This window comes from Anomalospiza imberbis, chromosome 6 (genome assembly GCF_031753505.1).
Source record: "Anomalospiza imberbis isolate Cuckoo-Finch-1a 21T00152 chromosome 6, ASM3175350v1, whole genome shotgun sequence".
Taxonomy (NCBI): domain Eukaryota; kingdom Metazoa; phylum Chordata; class Aves; order Passeriformes; family Viduidae; genus Anomalospiza; species Anomalospiza imberbis.
In genome coordinates, this window is record NC_089686.1 from 41,144,289 (window position 1) to 41,162,245 (window position 17,957).

Sequence of the window (17,957 nt, forward strand, 5' to 3'; positions counted from 1 at the left end):
GCCGCTGCCCCCGACCGGCCCGCCCGGGACCCCGCCGTCGCCCCACGGGCGCTCCGCCAGACTGCCCCGGTCCCCCGGAGGGCCGGTCCCCGCCGCTCGCGTCCCCCTCCCCGCCAGGCCGAGGCCGCTCCCCCGCGAGATCCCTGCCCCGGCCCGGGGAGGGGGGGGGGCACCGGAGAAAGAGCCGCGGCGGGGGCGGCCGGGACGCGCACTCACCTGCCCAGGCGCCCAGCGCCGGTCCCACGGAGCTGCTACCCAGCACCCAGACGCGGAGCCCGGCCAGCAGACGGTACGAGGCCAGCGCCGCCGCGTAGAGAGCGCCCAGGGCGCCCACCCAGTAGAAGAGGCCGGCGGCCGGGAGCGCGGCAGGAGCCACCATGCTGCGGAGGCTGCCGCGGCCGGACTGAGCCCTCCCGGCCACCGCCGCCCCGCAGCCGTCACGGCGCCCGCCCCCGCCCCGCCGCGATTGGCGGAGGGGCCTCTCAGCCACCGAGTAACCCGGCAACGCGGCCGGGCGCGCCCGCCCTGGGGCCGCCCGGCCCCGCCGCGCCGGGAAGGGGGGGGCAGGCAGCCAGCGGCCACACGCCCCCGTACTACTTGCGGCCTGCGCCCCACGTGGTCGGCACCGCTCTCTTGCCGCCATTGGCCAGTGAGCATGGCCGTCACCCGGCCGCCGCACTGCGATTGGTCCCACCGCCCAGGAACCCCGCAGGACTGGTGGAAGACGGGGCCTCCGCTCCCGCCCCACTGACGTCATATGAGCCCATTCATAAAATGCTCAGGCTCCGCCTCGCACTCGAATTTGTCCCTCGGCTCCCCTCCCCCAGCCCCGCACTGCGCTCGCCCACCGAGTCACGCCGCGATCGCCACGGCACGGCACGGCACGGCACGGGTCCGCAGGGACCCCTGGGCAAAGGGAGCCCGCACCAGGGAAAGTCCATCCCGGGAAAAGAGGGGCTGAGCGCCACAGCCCAGCTGCCTCTGCACCCCACGCACCGCGGGGCTGGCAGCGCTGTCCCGTCTGGCCGGCCTCGATCTGTCTTCCCCGACAAGATCCAGGGTCAACGGAGACCTCCTGAACTATTTCCCCTGAGCTGACCACTTGTTGTGCCATGCCTGGACTTGCCCTGCCCCGTCGCCCTTCACCTGCCCGCTTGACACGACCTCGCTCCCAGAGCCCCACACACGATGGGGTTAGGAACGCCTAGACTTGGGAGGAGTAGGAGACACCTCTGAAATGACACACACACTCCGTCGGTGGCTCCTTCCATGGTGGTGAAGGGCACAAAGCTCTGCTGCCTTCTGTCCCACCTCCGGCCACCTGCTAGGGCCGTGCCACCCTGCCTCACTTATGGACCCGGGTTTTTCCCTCCCTCCCAGGAGGAGCCTGGCGCAGAGAGGAGATGGGACAATGTAGGCTGCGGGAGGCTGAAGCCCTGAAATAGCTCATGGTTGAGATGTATTACCTCAACAGGCTGAAACGGCAGGAGTGGCTGAGGAACGTGGAAAATTAGTGGCGATTTCGTGTAAGGTGTGGGTCAATTAAAATGTCAAAGACGACCAGCTGAGGTATAGGGGACTGCTGTTTTTAAAGGGAGCCCCTTGCAACTTTCAGTGCCAACATTTTTTTCTAGAAAACAAGCCTTTTATACCACTAATTTGACAATGACCTTAGTTCAAGCAGTAAGAAACTTTCTCTAGATTAGGTTTTTTGGAGATCCGCATCCATCTGAGTTACTAACAACAAGTAGCACCGGGGGTAATGTTAATGTTGCCTTTCCTTTCTCTCCTGGACTGGCAAATAGGTCATACCCAAATCCAGCCACTACTGCTGAAGATCTCCAAGCTGTACCAGCTGCCAGGCTGCAGCCATGTTCCCCTCATCCACTCCTTTGTGTTACTTGCCACACACCATGCCAATGGCAGAGGAAGCCTCCAGGAGCCTTATCTGCCAAATCCTGGCACACCTCAGGCCTGGCTTCCCCTCGCAGCTCCACTCCTGCAGACCACTCATTGTAAGCTCAATGGATTTACAAGTGCTCTACAATTTCTCTTTCCTCATCTCATTCCACATTTCCTAGCCTTTTCCTGCTTCAGAATTTGGAAAGAGCTCACGTAAGGTGCCACCCTAATTGTTACAGGTAAGCAGTGCCCTGCACGTTGCACCTTGAGGCCACAACCTGACCGTGGTGCCGTGTGAATGCAGTTACAAGCATTACTGCAACTTTGCAGCTCTCATTTAGAAACAAGACACACTACTATGACATCAACTACCTGATGTAAAGAACTGTGCATCCTGAGATACCTGAGGCTGCACTTTATGACCTTTTGACTATGCTAAGGGAAAAAAGACCAAAGAAATGAAATGAGAATTTGCTGTGATAGGTTTTATCCCTTTTATTCGTTTAATAAAAATAAACGTTTGCTACATTTCCCGCTATTAAATATATATACACAAAATAGCTTTTCACTCAAAAATACATAATTAATAGAAATCGAAGTCTTCTGTTCATAATCTACTTGTGGAAAACAAATTCATAGTGGGATTCAAATTTCATTGGATTCAACAACACACTGTACTGATGTCAAAGGCATGAAACTATCATACACTTTGCAATGAAAAATTAGTCAAGTCACTGTCTTATCGGCTGACCTATAGCTTTAGAGTGAATTTTTAGGAATTAATCTTTATCATAAGCAGTGGTATCCCACCTAATAGGAGAGAACATGTCACAGGATTTTGTCCTATTCCACAACAGGAAGCATCCAATCCATCCTTCCAGAATTAGTTCACTTTTTTCTTGTGTCAATCCCTCATGAGGACACTGCAGAGGATCCAGCTTTCACCAAGTTTTCTTCCCGCATTTTTCCCAAGAGAGCCCGCTTACTGCTTACTGGACATCACTTTTAGAATAGTGTGATATGATAGGGCAAAATCCTGCAGGCATTACACAAGGAAAATCCTTATAGGCCTCACCAAGTGTGTAGTTGATATAACACCCTCCAAAGACAGGACTTGGATTACAAAAAAGTGCAAAATGCTGGGATAATTTTCCTCTTGTTCCATACCAGCCTTTCTTTAATTTTTAATTTCTTCTATTGGCTGTCACAGCAGTTCTCATCTGTTGAGTTTTTGCAGAATAAATGCTGATCCTCACTCTTTTGTCTTCCAGAGGACAGGCGGATATGGCACAAGCATCTGGAAAGAGAAAAGGTAGAAAAGATCTACTACAAGTCAAAGACAACATAAGAGCTGAAGCAAAGGATAGAAGGTAACAATGGTAACCAGACTCACCAAGTGTTTAGAACAAAAGTGCACTGGGCAGCTGGACAGGGCATGTAGAGGCTGGTGGAAAGGACATGAGCACTGGGCAACCTGCTGAAGGGAGCAGGCAACTTCCTACTGGACATTCACGTAAGCTGCACTGCAGTTACCAAGGGAATGCTGCCATTACAAATGGGTCAGAACAAGGGAAGGAAGTATGTGGGTGCTACGAAAGATTTGTTGGTCTCTGTCAGAGTCTACCCATCTTTTATTATAACATCTCCTGCTCACTGCGCTGCAGTTGTGCTGCTCCTGAGACCTCTTGTCTGAACAACCTTCTTGTTGCAGGTCAGGACAGAACCTGCCCCACTGTTCTCTCAGGGGGACTGATAATCCCCTTGACAGAGAAGCACAGACAAAGCAAGGCGGTCCTCCATTTTTTTGTGTTAAAAAATCATGCTGGTTATTCAAAAGTGTTGCTATTTTTTATGCTACCCTGCTTGGAGAGAAAGGCAGTCCTCTGAGAGGCTTACAGTCTACATTTAGAAGATGATGAGTCACAGGCAGGGAAAGGGACTCACTGGAAGGGAAAGAATTATACAAAGGTCATATGAGGGGGTTTGCATCTCTTGCTTATGGGCATCACACATTCCTGAGCAACAGGCATATCCCCCTTTCCAGGGTTAATCCTAGTATTCTCATGAGCTTTGCAGGTCTGTTCCCATTTGCCGTAAGCTGCTGCAAATCCCAAAGGAGCACCCAGTCGGCTGAGCTGATGGAACAGACAGGCATTTTGAGTGTACTCATACATCAACATGCATACACATATGAGGATACCTTGCCAAGGCCCCAGAGATCCATATTTCCATAGCCTCTTTTATCAGCTCAGGCATGTAGTCAGTTCCAGATGACTGGAGATGCAATCTGGGTCAGGGCAGTGATGCAAACCTCGGTCAACCCGCAGCTTGGCTACATCGCTCCATCATATGGATCATGGCTAAGCTGTACAGCAGATCACAACAGAGAAGAGAGAGAAGTGTTTAGGAAAGCTAAAGGAGTAGTGACATGCATGACTAAAAAATGCAACAATAAGGAACAAAAGATAGGGACATAGAACTACATAGATGACAACATCAAAAGGAGACAAAGAAAAATATACAGCACAGGAGCAATAAAACACAATGAATAGGGGATAAAAGAGCACCCAGTAAGAAGAAACATTTGATTTTTATTATGAAGTTTTTCTGTGATGTTGCTGCCACAAGTACCTCAGAAGCAATACACATCTCAGTGACATTCCCATGTCTCCCTCCTGCCCCACTCTCTCAGTACATGAGGAAACACTTCTCATTACAAGTCCACAGGTGAGGACCCAAGACAGTCCCTCACTGTCCCCACAGTGAGACCTGTGGCTCAGGGGTCTCAGCACTTGGGAAGCCTCAGCACTGGGATCCACTTCTCATCCCAGCCTGCCCAGTGCTGCCAGAAATGCCGTCTGCTCTGCAGCAACCCTGAGACAGGAAAGGGGGACTGCTGGTTATCTGTGATGTGTCATGTTTTTTCCTGCCACTGAACAGTGTAGTCATTTGTTTCATCAAATGGCATTCTTGTACCCAGCACTAATTTTATCCCTTTACAAATATGTTTTTCACTCTAGCAAGTCAAGAGCAGCTCTCCCCCCTGTACAGTCATTCTGCTCTCATGCCTCTCTTACCATTACTCACACTTATTGCAGTGAGGCCAGATTCAATAAAGGGCCTGGCTGCTGCAGTGCTGAGCACTGCAGTGTGTCTTTGCCTAAATCCATAGCCCCAAATTAAGACACCCTGCCCCAGTGCACACTGAAAGCAAAAATTAGAATATCTAAGAATGTAATCTTCATTGTCCATTCTGTTAAGGTGTCTACAAGAACCATTCAGACACGCCAACAAATCTTTCAATACACCTCTTCAACTGCTGAGCTCATCATAATGATGGGGTGAGGCAAGATACCTTGTGTGGAATTCCAGATCTTCAGCTTTTCCTTAGGCACCTACTCCATCTCCTTGCAATGGTCATGGTACCCCTCCAATTCCATGCACTATTTAGCATTCACCCAGAAGGGCAGAAAAGTGCTTTAACAGCATGGCACAGATGTGCGGGGTGAGGTGATTTTGGTTGAAGCTGTTTCACAGCACACAGAATCACAGAATCATCACATCATAGAACCACAGAGTTGCCTGGGTTGGAAGGGACCTTAAAGATCCTGTACTTTCAACTCTCTTGCCATGGGCAAGGATGCCTTTCACAAGGCCAGGGTTCTCAGAGCCCCATCCAAGATGGTCTTGGACATTCACAGGGATGGAGCACCCACAACTTCTCTGGGCAACCTATTCCAGTGCCTTGCCACCCTCAGTAAAGAATTTCTTCTCAGTAACTGTTTTTCTTTCAGCTGTAATGATGGGAGGGAAAGCCAGTGGGACTGGAGGGGCTGGGGCAGACATTCTCAGCCCCATCCTGTGCATACATCTTCAGCATATGTTAAAGTGGTATATTTGGGCAACTACAGAAGCAGGTATTTATGTAACCCTCCTCCCTCCTGGCATGCTACACATGAAGCAGGTGCTGGGGGCTCCATGGTTCAGACTTGGGCTTTGCCAGCTGGCTCTCGCTGTCAGCTCCTACAGTACAGGACTCCTGAGGGCCTAACATAAGGCACCTCGAGCTGATCGGCCCTGCTCTGCAGAGATTGCAGGAAACAAGGGAGCCAGAGAACAGCAGGTTGACAGAAAGGGATGGAATTGGTAACATTAAGTGCCATAATAAATAACCAACTAAGCACAAATTTTGATTGATGTGTCACTCATCTGCAATTGCACACTTTTGGGTATAGCTTCTATGAGAAGGGCAGAAAGTCTTAGCTTTGAAACTGAGCCAGTCAGGCATTTTAGGTTACCACACTGTGCTACAGCTATACACTCCTTGCTTCTCAAATAAACCTTGGGCATCAGCAATCTAGCCTGCTTCAGGGAATAAAGTCCCAAATTTCTCAACAACAAAACACTCCAGGCAAATGTAGCAATAGAAGACAAACAGAACCTAAAGCCAAACAGTAGCTGGCATATTAACTAGTTGAGTCTACAGATTGCAAATCCAATGTGCCATGCAGAAGTACGCAGCTCTTTATAAGAAGGTCTGTTCAGTTTAACTTTCAAACAGGAAACAATACAAATGGTACTACAAACTTCTAGTGCTTGATGCAGGGATTTTTCACTTTTACCTACCATGGATTGACAAGCGCGTCTCCTGTTAAAATTCTGCTTTTTGTTGCCATTCCCTGTTTAGAGTTCTCAGAAGTGACTGCAATGGGTGGCTCCAGATCCTCTTACTATGCAAACCAAGGAAAGGCTTAGTAGGACATGCATATAGAGTGGGGGTTGGGTTTTATAATCACCAGCAATATTGGAAATCAAGTACTACTTAAAAAAAAAATCTAGTAATCATGTATGCCACAAATCCAAGTGCAGCATGTGTTTACTACAGACATAATATGGCCATGGCAACAGATTACCCTTTTTCAATCCCACTGAAAAATATTGATTTCAGCTGAAAATATCATCTGTAGAAATGAAATGCTGTTTGCTCATTGTTTAATCCTTGATGTCTCTTCTACCTAGTTTTGTAACTGTAGATAAGTGATACAGATACTTGTCCACATAAAATGAACAAAGTTCAGGAATGCATGGTACTCACACCACTGCTAACACTGTCATCTTGCATGATGCATTCACTTTCAGACCCAGATGATGGACTACATTTGGTGCTAAATCTCTGTCTTCTTATCCTTTTAAAAAAATCTGTAGTCCTCAAGTGTCTCCCTAAAGGTCCACGTGCCAGATCATTCTGGTGCCTCTGCCAAAACACAGTACTTGTAGAAGACTTTGTCTTGGCTACTCCCAGTATTTCACAAGCATGAATTCCACTTTGAATGCCTGTTAAACAAAATGTATCATTCCTAGGGGAAATGTGAGGGCAGAAAGTTCAACTAAGACCCTACCGGGGACAGAAACTGTGAGCAAAAGATAGATTGCTATCTATCTTTAAATCCCAATTATGCATCTGCATATTTTTCATCAAATGCTCTGTATTTCTTTAAAATGTTTGGATTCCAGACTTGCTAAAGACTTTTACCATTGCAGTTTTAACCACTGAAATTGGCATTTCAAAACCACCATTGCTGAAAAACAGTGTAGGACCAAAGACACCACAATAATGTTTTCACACAGAAGACTATTTAAGGTGTGTAAAATGCTATCCCCCTCTGGCAACTTCAGTGGAAATCTGAAGATTTACAGAAGCAATGGCCTGGCTCCAAAGTATTCCTACAAAAAATAATTAAAGCCAAATAATGAGCAATTAAAAAAAACAACCCAAAAATGCTGCTGCAGGCTGCAGTGAAACCTCCCTTTCTGAGTCTACTGATACCAAACCAAGCCCTGCCATACTCTGATTCTGTTCAGAGTGTGGGTTCCCAGTATTCCTATATATTGATTCTCTGTTACTTCTACTCATCAAGCCAGCACCTGCAGCAAAACAGGTGTATGTTTATACATACATGTGCGTGAGCAGACACGTGTACACATTCTCCCGATGTGGTTACATAAAACCAGCAAAAGAATGGATTTGGCCTGCTCTTAGTGACAGCAGTAACACCTTGTTTTTAATACTAAAATATGTGCTGTTCTGCTTTTGTTATTGAGTCACGCAAATGTCATTAGCAGCCTTATCATGTGAATGCTGCTCACTGCCATGACTTTGCTCCCCCAATCAGTGTTATTTCAAGAGCCATAAAACAGCACAAGATGACTAGAAACAAGTGACACCAGTGGAAGTGCCTCTTTTAGTGGCAGAAAGCCTTGTAGGATGACATGGACTAATCAGGTCAGAAAATTTTTCTTTGCTGAAGGCCTAACACAGAATTCCTACCATTTCAATGGGAAGTCCAAAACTTCCTTCCAATTCAAAAAGGTTAAGAAAAGAACAAGAAAAGAATCTGCTATGAATAGGAATTATTTTCTTTAAAGAATTAGACTCATAATGGAAGAAGAAAATTACTTTCAGGAATCTGGCTTACATAACAACCAAGCATGTTTCATTCCACATTCATACCATCACTCTGTGGTCACACTTCTGCCCTGTAAGCTTCAAGATAAATGTCTATGGCTCAAATCCCACTTTGCAGGAAAAAAAGCACAAGAAACCAATTAGAGATAATACTTTTTTTTCTTTCTTCCTAGTCTTTCATACTGTCTCATACCAAATGAGCCTTCAATTTTCATGACTTGTTCACCTCTAGGCATATGAAGGAAGTTTAATTCTTTTAATCAATTCACTTCTTTGCTTCAGCAACCACTGAAAGTGCCAGTGGTAGCACCTAATGATGATTGGATTGATGATTGGATTTTCTATTGACCACTGAACAGGAAGTTACCTCCTTAAAACATATTATTTCTCTTTGAATAATCTGCTACAGCTGTGGACTGAAAAATAAAATTGAAATGGATGACCGAGCAATGATTGCTTAACTCCCTGCCCTGTGGAGACTTCCCGAAAGTTAAAATGCCAAGTAAAAATCTAAACTGTCTACCTAGAGGACAGCAGCCTTGCTGAAAAGCAATGTTCTTTAATCTTTAGGTTCTTCTGTTAATTCTTCAGTACTGCACTAAGTGTTGTATGTAAAAACTATATTATCCAAAAGGCAGGAAAAAAAAAGACACAAGGTCTCAGGTAACATCCCAAGGAAGCTGACTATACATAAATTTTAGCATGCAACATTGTCTTGGCCTAGATGCCTAAAAACTTACCTAAAAATTGTTCCATTAAGACTCCTTTAAGTAGCCCATCCAGGCACAAGAAGTCAGGTAGTACTGCATGAATTCAGCCATAGTGTCCAAACCAAACACACAGTTCAGAACAAACACAACCAAACTACTCTGCCGCTATTAAGAGGCATAAAATGAAATTAATATGACAAAAACCAGCAGCACTTTTCAAAATGGACCCACTGTAAATTAACATACCCATCTCAGAATCCACTGATACACAAGAATGTGGTATTATGGGAGGGAATATCCAGGATTCCCAAGTCAAATTCCCCACCACTGTGCAGAACCCAACACTGATGTTCTTTCCTGGATATATCGAACTTCATTCTAAAAGAAATTTAAACTTGTTTCTCGTTTGAAACCACTCCAGAATATCGTCAGTCTGATAGAGCTCTTCCTGCAATTTCCAGCAAAGTCTCCCCATTATCCCTTTTACACACATTTGTTTTGCTTTATTCTAATCTTGAGCTCATATAATTATTTTCCTTCCTTATATAACAGTGTAATTGTCACTTCTGTGTATTTCTGTTAAGCCTCTCTATTCCTCTTAACATCCATGTGGTCCTTTTCTGCATCTGTTCCACCCATCTGTCTGAACCCATTTATCTGAATGAGGGTGATAGCTGGGCTCCACATAAGGTCTTACTAATGCCATACACTTTGACAGCAATATTTTCTATACACAGAGGAAATCCATCCCTTAACACTTCCTAGGACACTATCTTTTTTGTTATTATTTTCTCAGCCACGTCACATGCTATCATTCTGCTGCTATTACACCAGCTACCAACCTGTCACTGAAGTAACAGAATAAATTGTGATCAGCTTCTATTTGCATCACTAAATCTCATCTAATTCTATTAATCTCAGTTTTGATTCATCGTGTCAGCACATGGATATTCCAATCCTCCTATCAATACAGTCCACCAGTTTTGTGTCATAAGATTTTATCACTGTTGTACTTTTTCACTAGTGTCACTAAGGAGAGAATTCCAACAGTCCTCAAAACCTCCAGTTTGCAGCCTTCTTTCCATCAATATAGTCTCTTTCCACTTGTTATCTGTCAGTTCATTCCAAAGTCACTTTACAATGCAATTAATCCAAATTCTTCTCTGTTTTATATGATTTCCTCACATGGTACAGTATCAAAGTTTCCTCACAATGAAACACAGATAGTCTGGCACAGCCTTTTTTTGCTAAACCTGCTGCATTTCATCCCACCCTTCTGTGATTTTATTTTGCCCTTCAAAAATTGTCCTACAGCTAAGTGTACAATGTCTGCCAGATTACATAATCTCTATTACTAACCTCATCTTTCCCTTTGGGTACCCTCAACTATTTGACCCCCTTTACGTGTAGCTTCCACTACTAATACAGTACAGTATTTGCAGGTAGATTATACATTTTTGGCAAGGGGATATACTGTATTTATTGTGCTAAAGCACAGCTGCAGTGCTAATGCATTGCCACTGAAATAAGAAAACAGAATCCAGGAAAACCTACTATTGTACGGTTGTACTATTATAAAAGTGGAAAAGCAATGATTAGAATGGGAACAGAGTAGGCCATACACTAACAAGTTTAGAACCCCTTACAATAGATTAATCATATTTCTCCTGCCTTGATCTTTTCTGCTTTCTTTTGTTCTGGACTTGCTAATTTTGTATCTCAAGCCATCTTCATTAGCTTCACTCTGAAAGTCCAAACCATGAGAGTTTATAATGCTGGCACTGAAGGCACTTATCCCTTTTCTGTGGCTACTCAACAATTTATTTCATAAGCAAAACAACATTTTTTCCTCCACTTGAACAATACCTTCCCTTGAAAAAAACCATACATTTCATTTCTTTGTTTTCTTCTGAGAACCATCTATGTATGCTTTGAGAACTGTATTTCAGGTGATATCATTGGCTACATCGGACGTGCTTTCTGACTCAAAAATGTTTGTAGAGTTCCTCACATATCTCTTGCAGAAACTAAGCAATAGAAGACAAACCTCCTTTTTATGTTGTTGTTTGAGCTCAAGAGTGTAATTTTCTCTGCACTTTATTTATTAGTTAACAAATAAATTAGTCTTCTTCTGAATCTCAGAAGGATTACTATTAGCAAGGAAAATAACCTCACAAGAATATTTCCAATCCCAAGAGAAGTTTAAGTATGTTCAGCCCCAAGTGCAGCTGCGTATACATGACACCACTGTCTTTCAAAATCTGTTTCCAAAGTAAGGAGGAAAACAAAAATACACAAACAAAATTTACTAAATTCACTTAGACTGATTTATTATTTGTGATGCATTTGAAACATAGAGTAACTTATCCCCAGTTAATTAACAAGTTACTTTAAATATTCAGAAGGTTTAACAAAAACTGACTTCGCACTATTGGCGTAAATTAAATTAAAACGTAGTGTTAATTGCCTCCTTTTTCTTCCCTCCCCGTTTTGTCCCTAGAGAAAATACCCCTCTATCGGGTGAACTACCAAGTCCCGTTTGCTTCCTGGATTTGTCCCATAACTTCAACGCACTTCAGCACCTTCATGCACCGTCATTCTTTCACTTCACATTGAAAAAACTGAAAAGGAAAAAAACCCAGCTTGCAGATAAAAGCATTCGACCCCTTCTTGCCACGCGCCAGCCTTCGCTATCCGCGCAAGCAAAGCACCCGTGTGCTCTGGGGCTCGCTGCGGAGCTCAGCGCGCAGAGGAAGCCGAGGTGCGCACACGCAGTGAGCCCGTGAGCCGGTGCTTCTCCGGGGCCCCGAGCAGCCAGAGGTGCGGCGGGGCTGCAGGAGCCGCAGAGCCAGCGCGGCCGAGCCGCCCGTGTGCTTGAACCGCAGCAAATCCCTCTCGGGAGGACGCGGCTCCGGGCGAGCCCTGCCGGACCGGGCTGATGCCCCAGGGCCCGGTCCGAGCGCGGAACCGCCGGCAGCGAGGGGCTCCGCCGATACCGGGGCCGGCCAGGGCTGGCCGGGCACCCCAGCACCACCGGCTCCGGGACAAAGCCGTCACTGACCTGCCGGCGCTCGCGGCGCGCCGCCGGCCGGGCCGCGGCCCGGGGCCGCTGCTCAGGGCGCGGGGATAACGCCGGCGCTCGCAGAGACGCTCGGCCGGGCACGGGCCGGCCCAGGGCGGCGGCTGAGCCGGGCCGGGCCGGGCCGGGCCGCGCCGGAGCTCCCGCCCGACGGGACAGCTGCGGCCCCCCCGCAGCAAAGCGGGCGGGCGCCGTCACGGCTGCTGTCGGCGAATCCCGGCCGCTCGTGGCGGTTCCCGTCATGCCGCGGCGCCTACAGCTCCCGCCGGCCCCCGCGCCCCGCCGCCGTTAACCCTCTGCGGCGCCGAGGCGCCTCCGCCGGCCCGCCCGGCCCCCCCTCGCCGCTGCCCGGCAGCTCCTTGCCCGGGACCCCGGCCCGTCGCCTCCGAGGCCCCCCAGCAAAATCCACCCCGCCCCGGCTCGCCGGCGGAGCTCGCTCCGAGCGGTGCGGTCCGGCCCGGCCCGGCCCGGCCCGGCCCGGCCCGGCCCGGCCCAGCGGCGGCCCCGGGCCGCTGCCATTGTGGCGGGTTTGTGTAATCCCGCAGTGTGCTGCCTGGTCCCAGCCACAGTTACTGGCATTAGCTGCACGCTCCCTGCCAGATGGTAAAAAGCAGGGGAACCACCTTATTCTAGCTGGTGGGGCTTTAAAAGAAATTGTTTATGTTTGAGGAGGCAAATTGTAATAAGCAAATTAACTCCAAAATAGCTTTACAACCCCCAGAAAACTTCGTGACAAAGTTACTAGGAAATGCTGGGCTATCCTGTAGTGAAACTAATGTGAAAATCAGTCACAAACTCATGTTCTGCCCTCCTTCCCATACACTCTTCATACAGGTGCTCAGTATACGTGTGACTAACACATACAGTACTTTTATAGCTCCTCTCTTAAAATAAGTAGCAAACAATGTGCATGCAACGACCCTGCTGGGAACTAAAAAATATCCCAGAGAGCTGGACTCAATTTATAAAGTCACTGAGGGACCCGGGCAGATAGCACAAGTCCAGGCAAAAGCAGCACCCCAGAGTAAAACCCTTGGGTCTCACCCAGCCCCCCTCCACACCCTCGGCATCGCACCCCAAAACAGCCCCTGCACACACGCAGACCTCATCCTCTATTCTTCTATTTTATTTGCAATTTTTTTAATGAAAGCCTCATGCAGCAAATAAAAGTCAAATAGCTCTAATTTGTAATGCTACAGACTGTAACATGCTCAGACGTGTAACTGCCTGACAGACTACACAGAAATCTAGCTTAGGCTCCAACCTCTGAAACAAATGCAAATATCCAGAAACGTTCTCCTATTTCTCCAATATTAAATTACAAGTAAAACAAACCTATTGCCAGATTTTTCATACAACTACGTCTTTAAAAAAATTAAATCACTACAAATGTATTATTTATTTCAAACTATAAACAACACAGAGAAAAGAAACACATATACGTTTTCCTTTTTAGAAAAAAAAACAAGCGAACTTATCCATGAGAAAAGCCCACACATAGCTCCTTTTCTTTAAAGTTCATTTTTTAACACCCTGCCCCTGAAATCAGCTTACAAGCCCATAGATTTATCTAGAGAAAACACAATTGGAAAACCTTTTTATGTTGCACTGTTTTTGGACATTTACAGGAGGTTTTTAAAGACAATTCACAGCTGCACAATTGCAAACAGCCCGAATACAATTATTTAGAATTTATTCTTTACTGTGGCAAATTTTACTTTGGTATATTTTTCAGAATTTCCTGGGAAAACACAGTCAGTCTCCATCCAGCTTAGCGCACCTACACTGTTACCTCTTTCTCTATATTTTTTCCTCACAAATCAACCAAAACCATTTTATAAGTGTTTACATATACATAATAAAGTAAGAAGAACAACAATGCCATGAGAAAAATGCTCAAAACCAAATTGAAGGTGTAAATGACCTCCTGCCATGTTCCAGACGTACCTACAAAATCCCTGCTCACTGGTACAGGATTATACATTCCATTATAAGTTCAGCCTTTTTATATTTTGTACTATTTTAACACCCTAAATTTATAGATTTTTAAAATTGGCATGTTAAAAGGGCTTTATTTAAGAATTTCAATGAAAATAGTGTTATGTTTTGTCATATTATCATAATCCTTCTTTTTAAATCACTTAGAATTGCAGTATAACCTAATTAAGTAATTTTAAGTAAGTCTTAACCCAAATACATAGATCTAATAAAAATGTATTTTGCAAACAGGGAATATAGACTTCTAAAATGGATTCCTCAGGTATGAACAAAGATGCTGAAACATTTCCTCTCCACAAACTTTGAGATCTGAACTATTTCACGGCAATTAGATTTAAAACCAAAATACTTATAAGAAAACAAATTTCACGAAATATCTAGCATAATGTTTCATTCCAATTCTATTTATTTATTCCTTTTATATTTGAAAGAAATCCTTCTATTTTCCTTGAGGAGAGAGAATAGGGGAAGAAAAATACTTAAAATCCTAACTACCTATCTGCACATACTATTTATTTCAAAACTCCTCTAACAGCAGTTTATACTTAATTTTAGATAATGTATATTATTTTGCCTGTAAAAATATTACTATTTAGATTTCTGCTTTTTCAAAGGCTACAGAACAACATTTTAGATTTTAGAGTCTTCTAATCATCTTTAATCTCTCCCTTTTTTCAATGCTACAAACATCCTATTTGGTAAATGGAATTTATATTTTTCTCTTGTCCTAATTATCAGAGGTGAATGAACAATTCAAACCAGGAAGAGCAAGTGACGTACTGTAACACAATAGCAACTCCAACACTTTAACACAGCTCCTCTATGTATTGGTGTATAAAAAGCTTACACAGAATTTAAAATACCTCAGAAATACAGACTCTTTCCTGATCAGAAAATTTTACTTATTCACTAATTTGACCTCAAGCAACTGCATTTTCTCAGAAAACATCCTATCTAGAGCTTTATGCCATTTACTGACTCTTGCTTATTTAACCAGCACGCTTTAAAACCAAGTCTCGGCCCTTCAACTTAATCAGAACAGACTATTTTTAATTGCTATCACATCAAATATATTTGTCAACACCATAAAACCACATACAATTAGAAAGAACTATTTTTTCTAGCCCTGTCTTTGACCAACCAGAGATTGTAGCATCAACTTCCAATTTATTAGCTGTTCTAATAAGAAGCAAACTGAAACACACAGCACAGTTCACAAATATATTGATCTTTCTATAATATCCTATCATTTCCATCTTTTAATGGGAAAATCCTGTATACCACTGTCAGCACTGCTGTTCTCCTGCAACTGATTGAACAACAGAAGGACTTGGCATTAGCTTCCCTCCCTCACAACACTTTGCCTCCTCACCTCTCTCAAAATAAAACAAAACTATCTATGTTTGCCTGAAATGTCAATAAACACCAAAATCTAAAAGGCCAAAAGGTCAGGTATTATTTAATCTGAACAGAATAGTTATTTTTTATCTCTCTCAAGCCATCAGTAAGAGCAGGTTACCTGAGAAGAAATGCCCATGTCCCTTGGACGTCTGTCCTTCTGTCCCAGAACAGGGGCTGTGCCACGCTCTCTGTAATGTAAGAAGGAATAGATTAAATTGTTGTATACCCAGGCACATTTTTGCACGTTCAAATTATCTGGCCCTCAAAAAGCTTTATATCTTTTCGTCTGAAAAGCATTTTAAAAACTCTTATTACATTCGAGTCCGAGTCCTCAAAATTGGTTTTGATGAGTCAGGTACACATGTCAAAAATTAGTTCCATACATTGTCAGTTGAAGTACATTCTCCAGGCCTGTTTTTCAGTTCTTAGAGGCCTCTATATCACTGCATGCTCCATCTCATTAGCAATATTTAATCTGCAAGTGGTAGGATCTTATATTTAAATATATATATATTTTACATACATTGAAATTTTTTTAAAAGCCATTTACATGAGGGACAAAGCCCTGAAATATTTCTTCCCACAGCAACTTTTCCCTCCTCGGCTTTAAAAGTTGAATACCTTCCCAGATAAATATGGTCTTTGCTTTACCCATTTTTCTGTGATTTTTATTATTTTGTACTTAGTTCTGATGCTGCAGAATTTACATAGGCCTGTAGTTTTGAGGCTTCTATCTCCTCTCTCCACCTGCAAGGTAGATACCACCTAAAATCCCTGTCTGTACACCATCCTCCCCCCACCACTTTTCCCTTTAAACTTTTCCAAACAAATGTGAGAGGGAAAAATATTTAAGATAATGAGTACAAATTCAGTGTGCTAAATTAGAAAAAAAAAACCCACCTTGCTTCAGTATGTCATTTAATAAGCATTATCAACATAAATCATGGTCAGAAAGCCTCAGCACTGTAGGGTGTAGTATTCATGACTAAACTGCCTTAAAAAAAACTGTCATCTCATACCCTTTTCCTTCCATGTATTTACCTTCCTCATACTACTGAGATCTATAGCAGACTCTTGCCACACATGTATTTTTACACACAATTTCCTAGATACTGACAAATGTGAAACAAGGAATAATTTTGCACAAAATTAACTTATCTAAACCACTTATTTCCTCCATTCTCTCTTTTTGTCCGAGGTATCCAATGCTTTTTTTTACCCTCTGCTGTTGTTTTGTTTGGTATTGCCCCACTTTCCTGTACATTTGTCTGCTTCTGATCCTACTAGATCAGGCAGGAAGAACTGAATGTCTGTCTCTCCGCATGGCTACACTGCTATTTTTTGGTGTTTTCTCAATTAAATACATTCGACCATCCCTTTCATATATTTTTAAAGATACTTTTCCTTCTCTAGAAACTTGCTGATTACAGTCACCAATACTTTTGTAAAGCAAGGTCAATTCTGTCCTGCTCTAGCACATGCTTCTGTCATAATCTTAAGGGTACATGACTTACAAGTCTGTGATGCAACGCATGCAAAAGGAAAATGTGTAAGAAAAAGAGGGTAATGTGTACAGATGCCCCTAAATATCATAAAGAAAAAATTGACATTTTTAATTGGTTCTGACTTGTTAAAGAGATACCATCATGAGAAAACACCTATCTTAGGGGAAATCTTCATTTAGATCACTAGCAACACTTTTTCACACTAATAAAAGTAAAGGAAATTTTAAAATTCAAATTTACTGTTAAGCATCAGCACTTTAGGATTTCTGCATTTCACTCAGCCTGGGAAGGGAGAGTTGCCTGTTGGTTTCACTTTTGTTCTCAGCTAGTTTCACTTTCACACACTGGCAGAATCTTTTATGTTTTTGGTTCAGCAATGTTTAAGACACCATTTACATCTTTAAACAATCCTCATTATACTTTTAATATGAACAATTTGTGTCCATCTACTTCCCAGGACACTAAGAAAAAGTAATTCGGGAGCCTAAATATAATGGGTGGCATACTTCTAAAGGAGCAGCTTTCACCTACAACTCCTGTTGGGTTATAGTCTGCTCTTTCTTTCCCTGAAATCAACAGGAAATGTGCCATTCACTTCAGTGATAGCAGGATCAGGCCACCGGGTCTGTAATCTGCAACAAAAGAATGCCATATGCAGACCAATATATTCCTTATAACATACAATGTTTGCCTTTAATTATTTTCCTATGCAAACTCATGGGAAAAAATAATGGTCCCTGCATCTACCTTTCTGTATGCTTTTAAATTAGCAATAAATACTCTTCTTGACATAGGCCATAGGAAATTAGAGGGCATATGTTCACTTTGGTTTGTATGGGAAAGGAAACACTGCGTCTCCCTGCTACCAACTGCGGTAACTCTTTCTCCTCCTCGTG

General features: G+C 44.0%; 1 protein-coding gene and 2 long non-coding RNA genes across 5 annotated transcripts in view; 1 reads left to right on the forward strand and 2 right to left on the reverse strand.

Annotated features, from left to right (window-relative positions):
• HSD17B12 (hydroxysteroid 17-beta dehydrogenase 12) overlaps positions 1–772 on the reverse strand; it is an 82,783-nt gene extending 82,011 nt beyond the window's left edge. Inside the window, exon 1 of the mRNA XM_068193732.1 lies at positions 217–772. Within this exon, the coding sequence (XP_068049833.1) occupies positions 217–757 (541 nt within the window). The 5' untranslated portion in view covers positions 758–772. The remainder of the gene's footprint in view (positions 1–216) is intronic.
• A 600-nt stretch (positions 773–1,372) lies between these two features.
• LOC137475891 (uncharacterized) lies at positions 1,373–5,092 on the forward strand. The gene is made up of 2 exons (XR_011000113.1): positions 1,373–2,141; positions 3,174–5,092. It is a non-coding gene; the product is annotated as an uncharacterized lncRNA (long non-coding RNA).
• The window catches only part of LOC137475889 (uncharacterized), a 60,954-nt gene continuing 45,384 nt past the window's right edge, over positions 2,388–17,957 (reverse strand). The window contains exons 4-7 of one of the 3 annotated variants that reach the window (XR_011000111.1): positions 15,675–15,744; positions 4,103–4,267; positions 3,296–3,346; positions 2,388–3,199 (exon numbers count right to left, since the gene is read on the reverse strand). This is a non-coding gene — a long non-coding RNA (uncharacterized lncRNA). Of the gene's footprint in view, positions 3,200–3,295; positions 4,268–15,674; positions 15,745–17,957 lie in introns of all 3 variants that reach the window. The other 2 variants (XR_011000109.1, XR_011000110.1) reach the window with 2 other exon arrangements.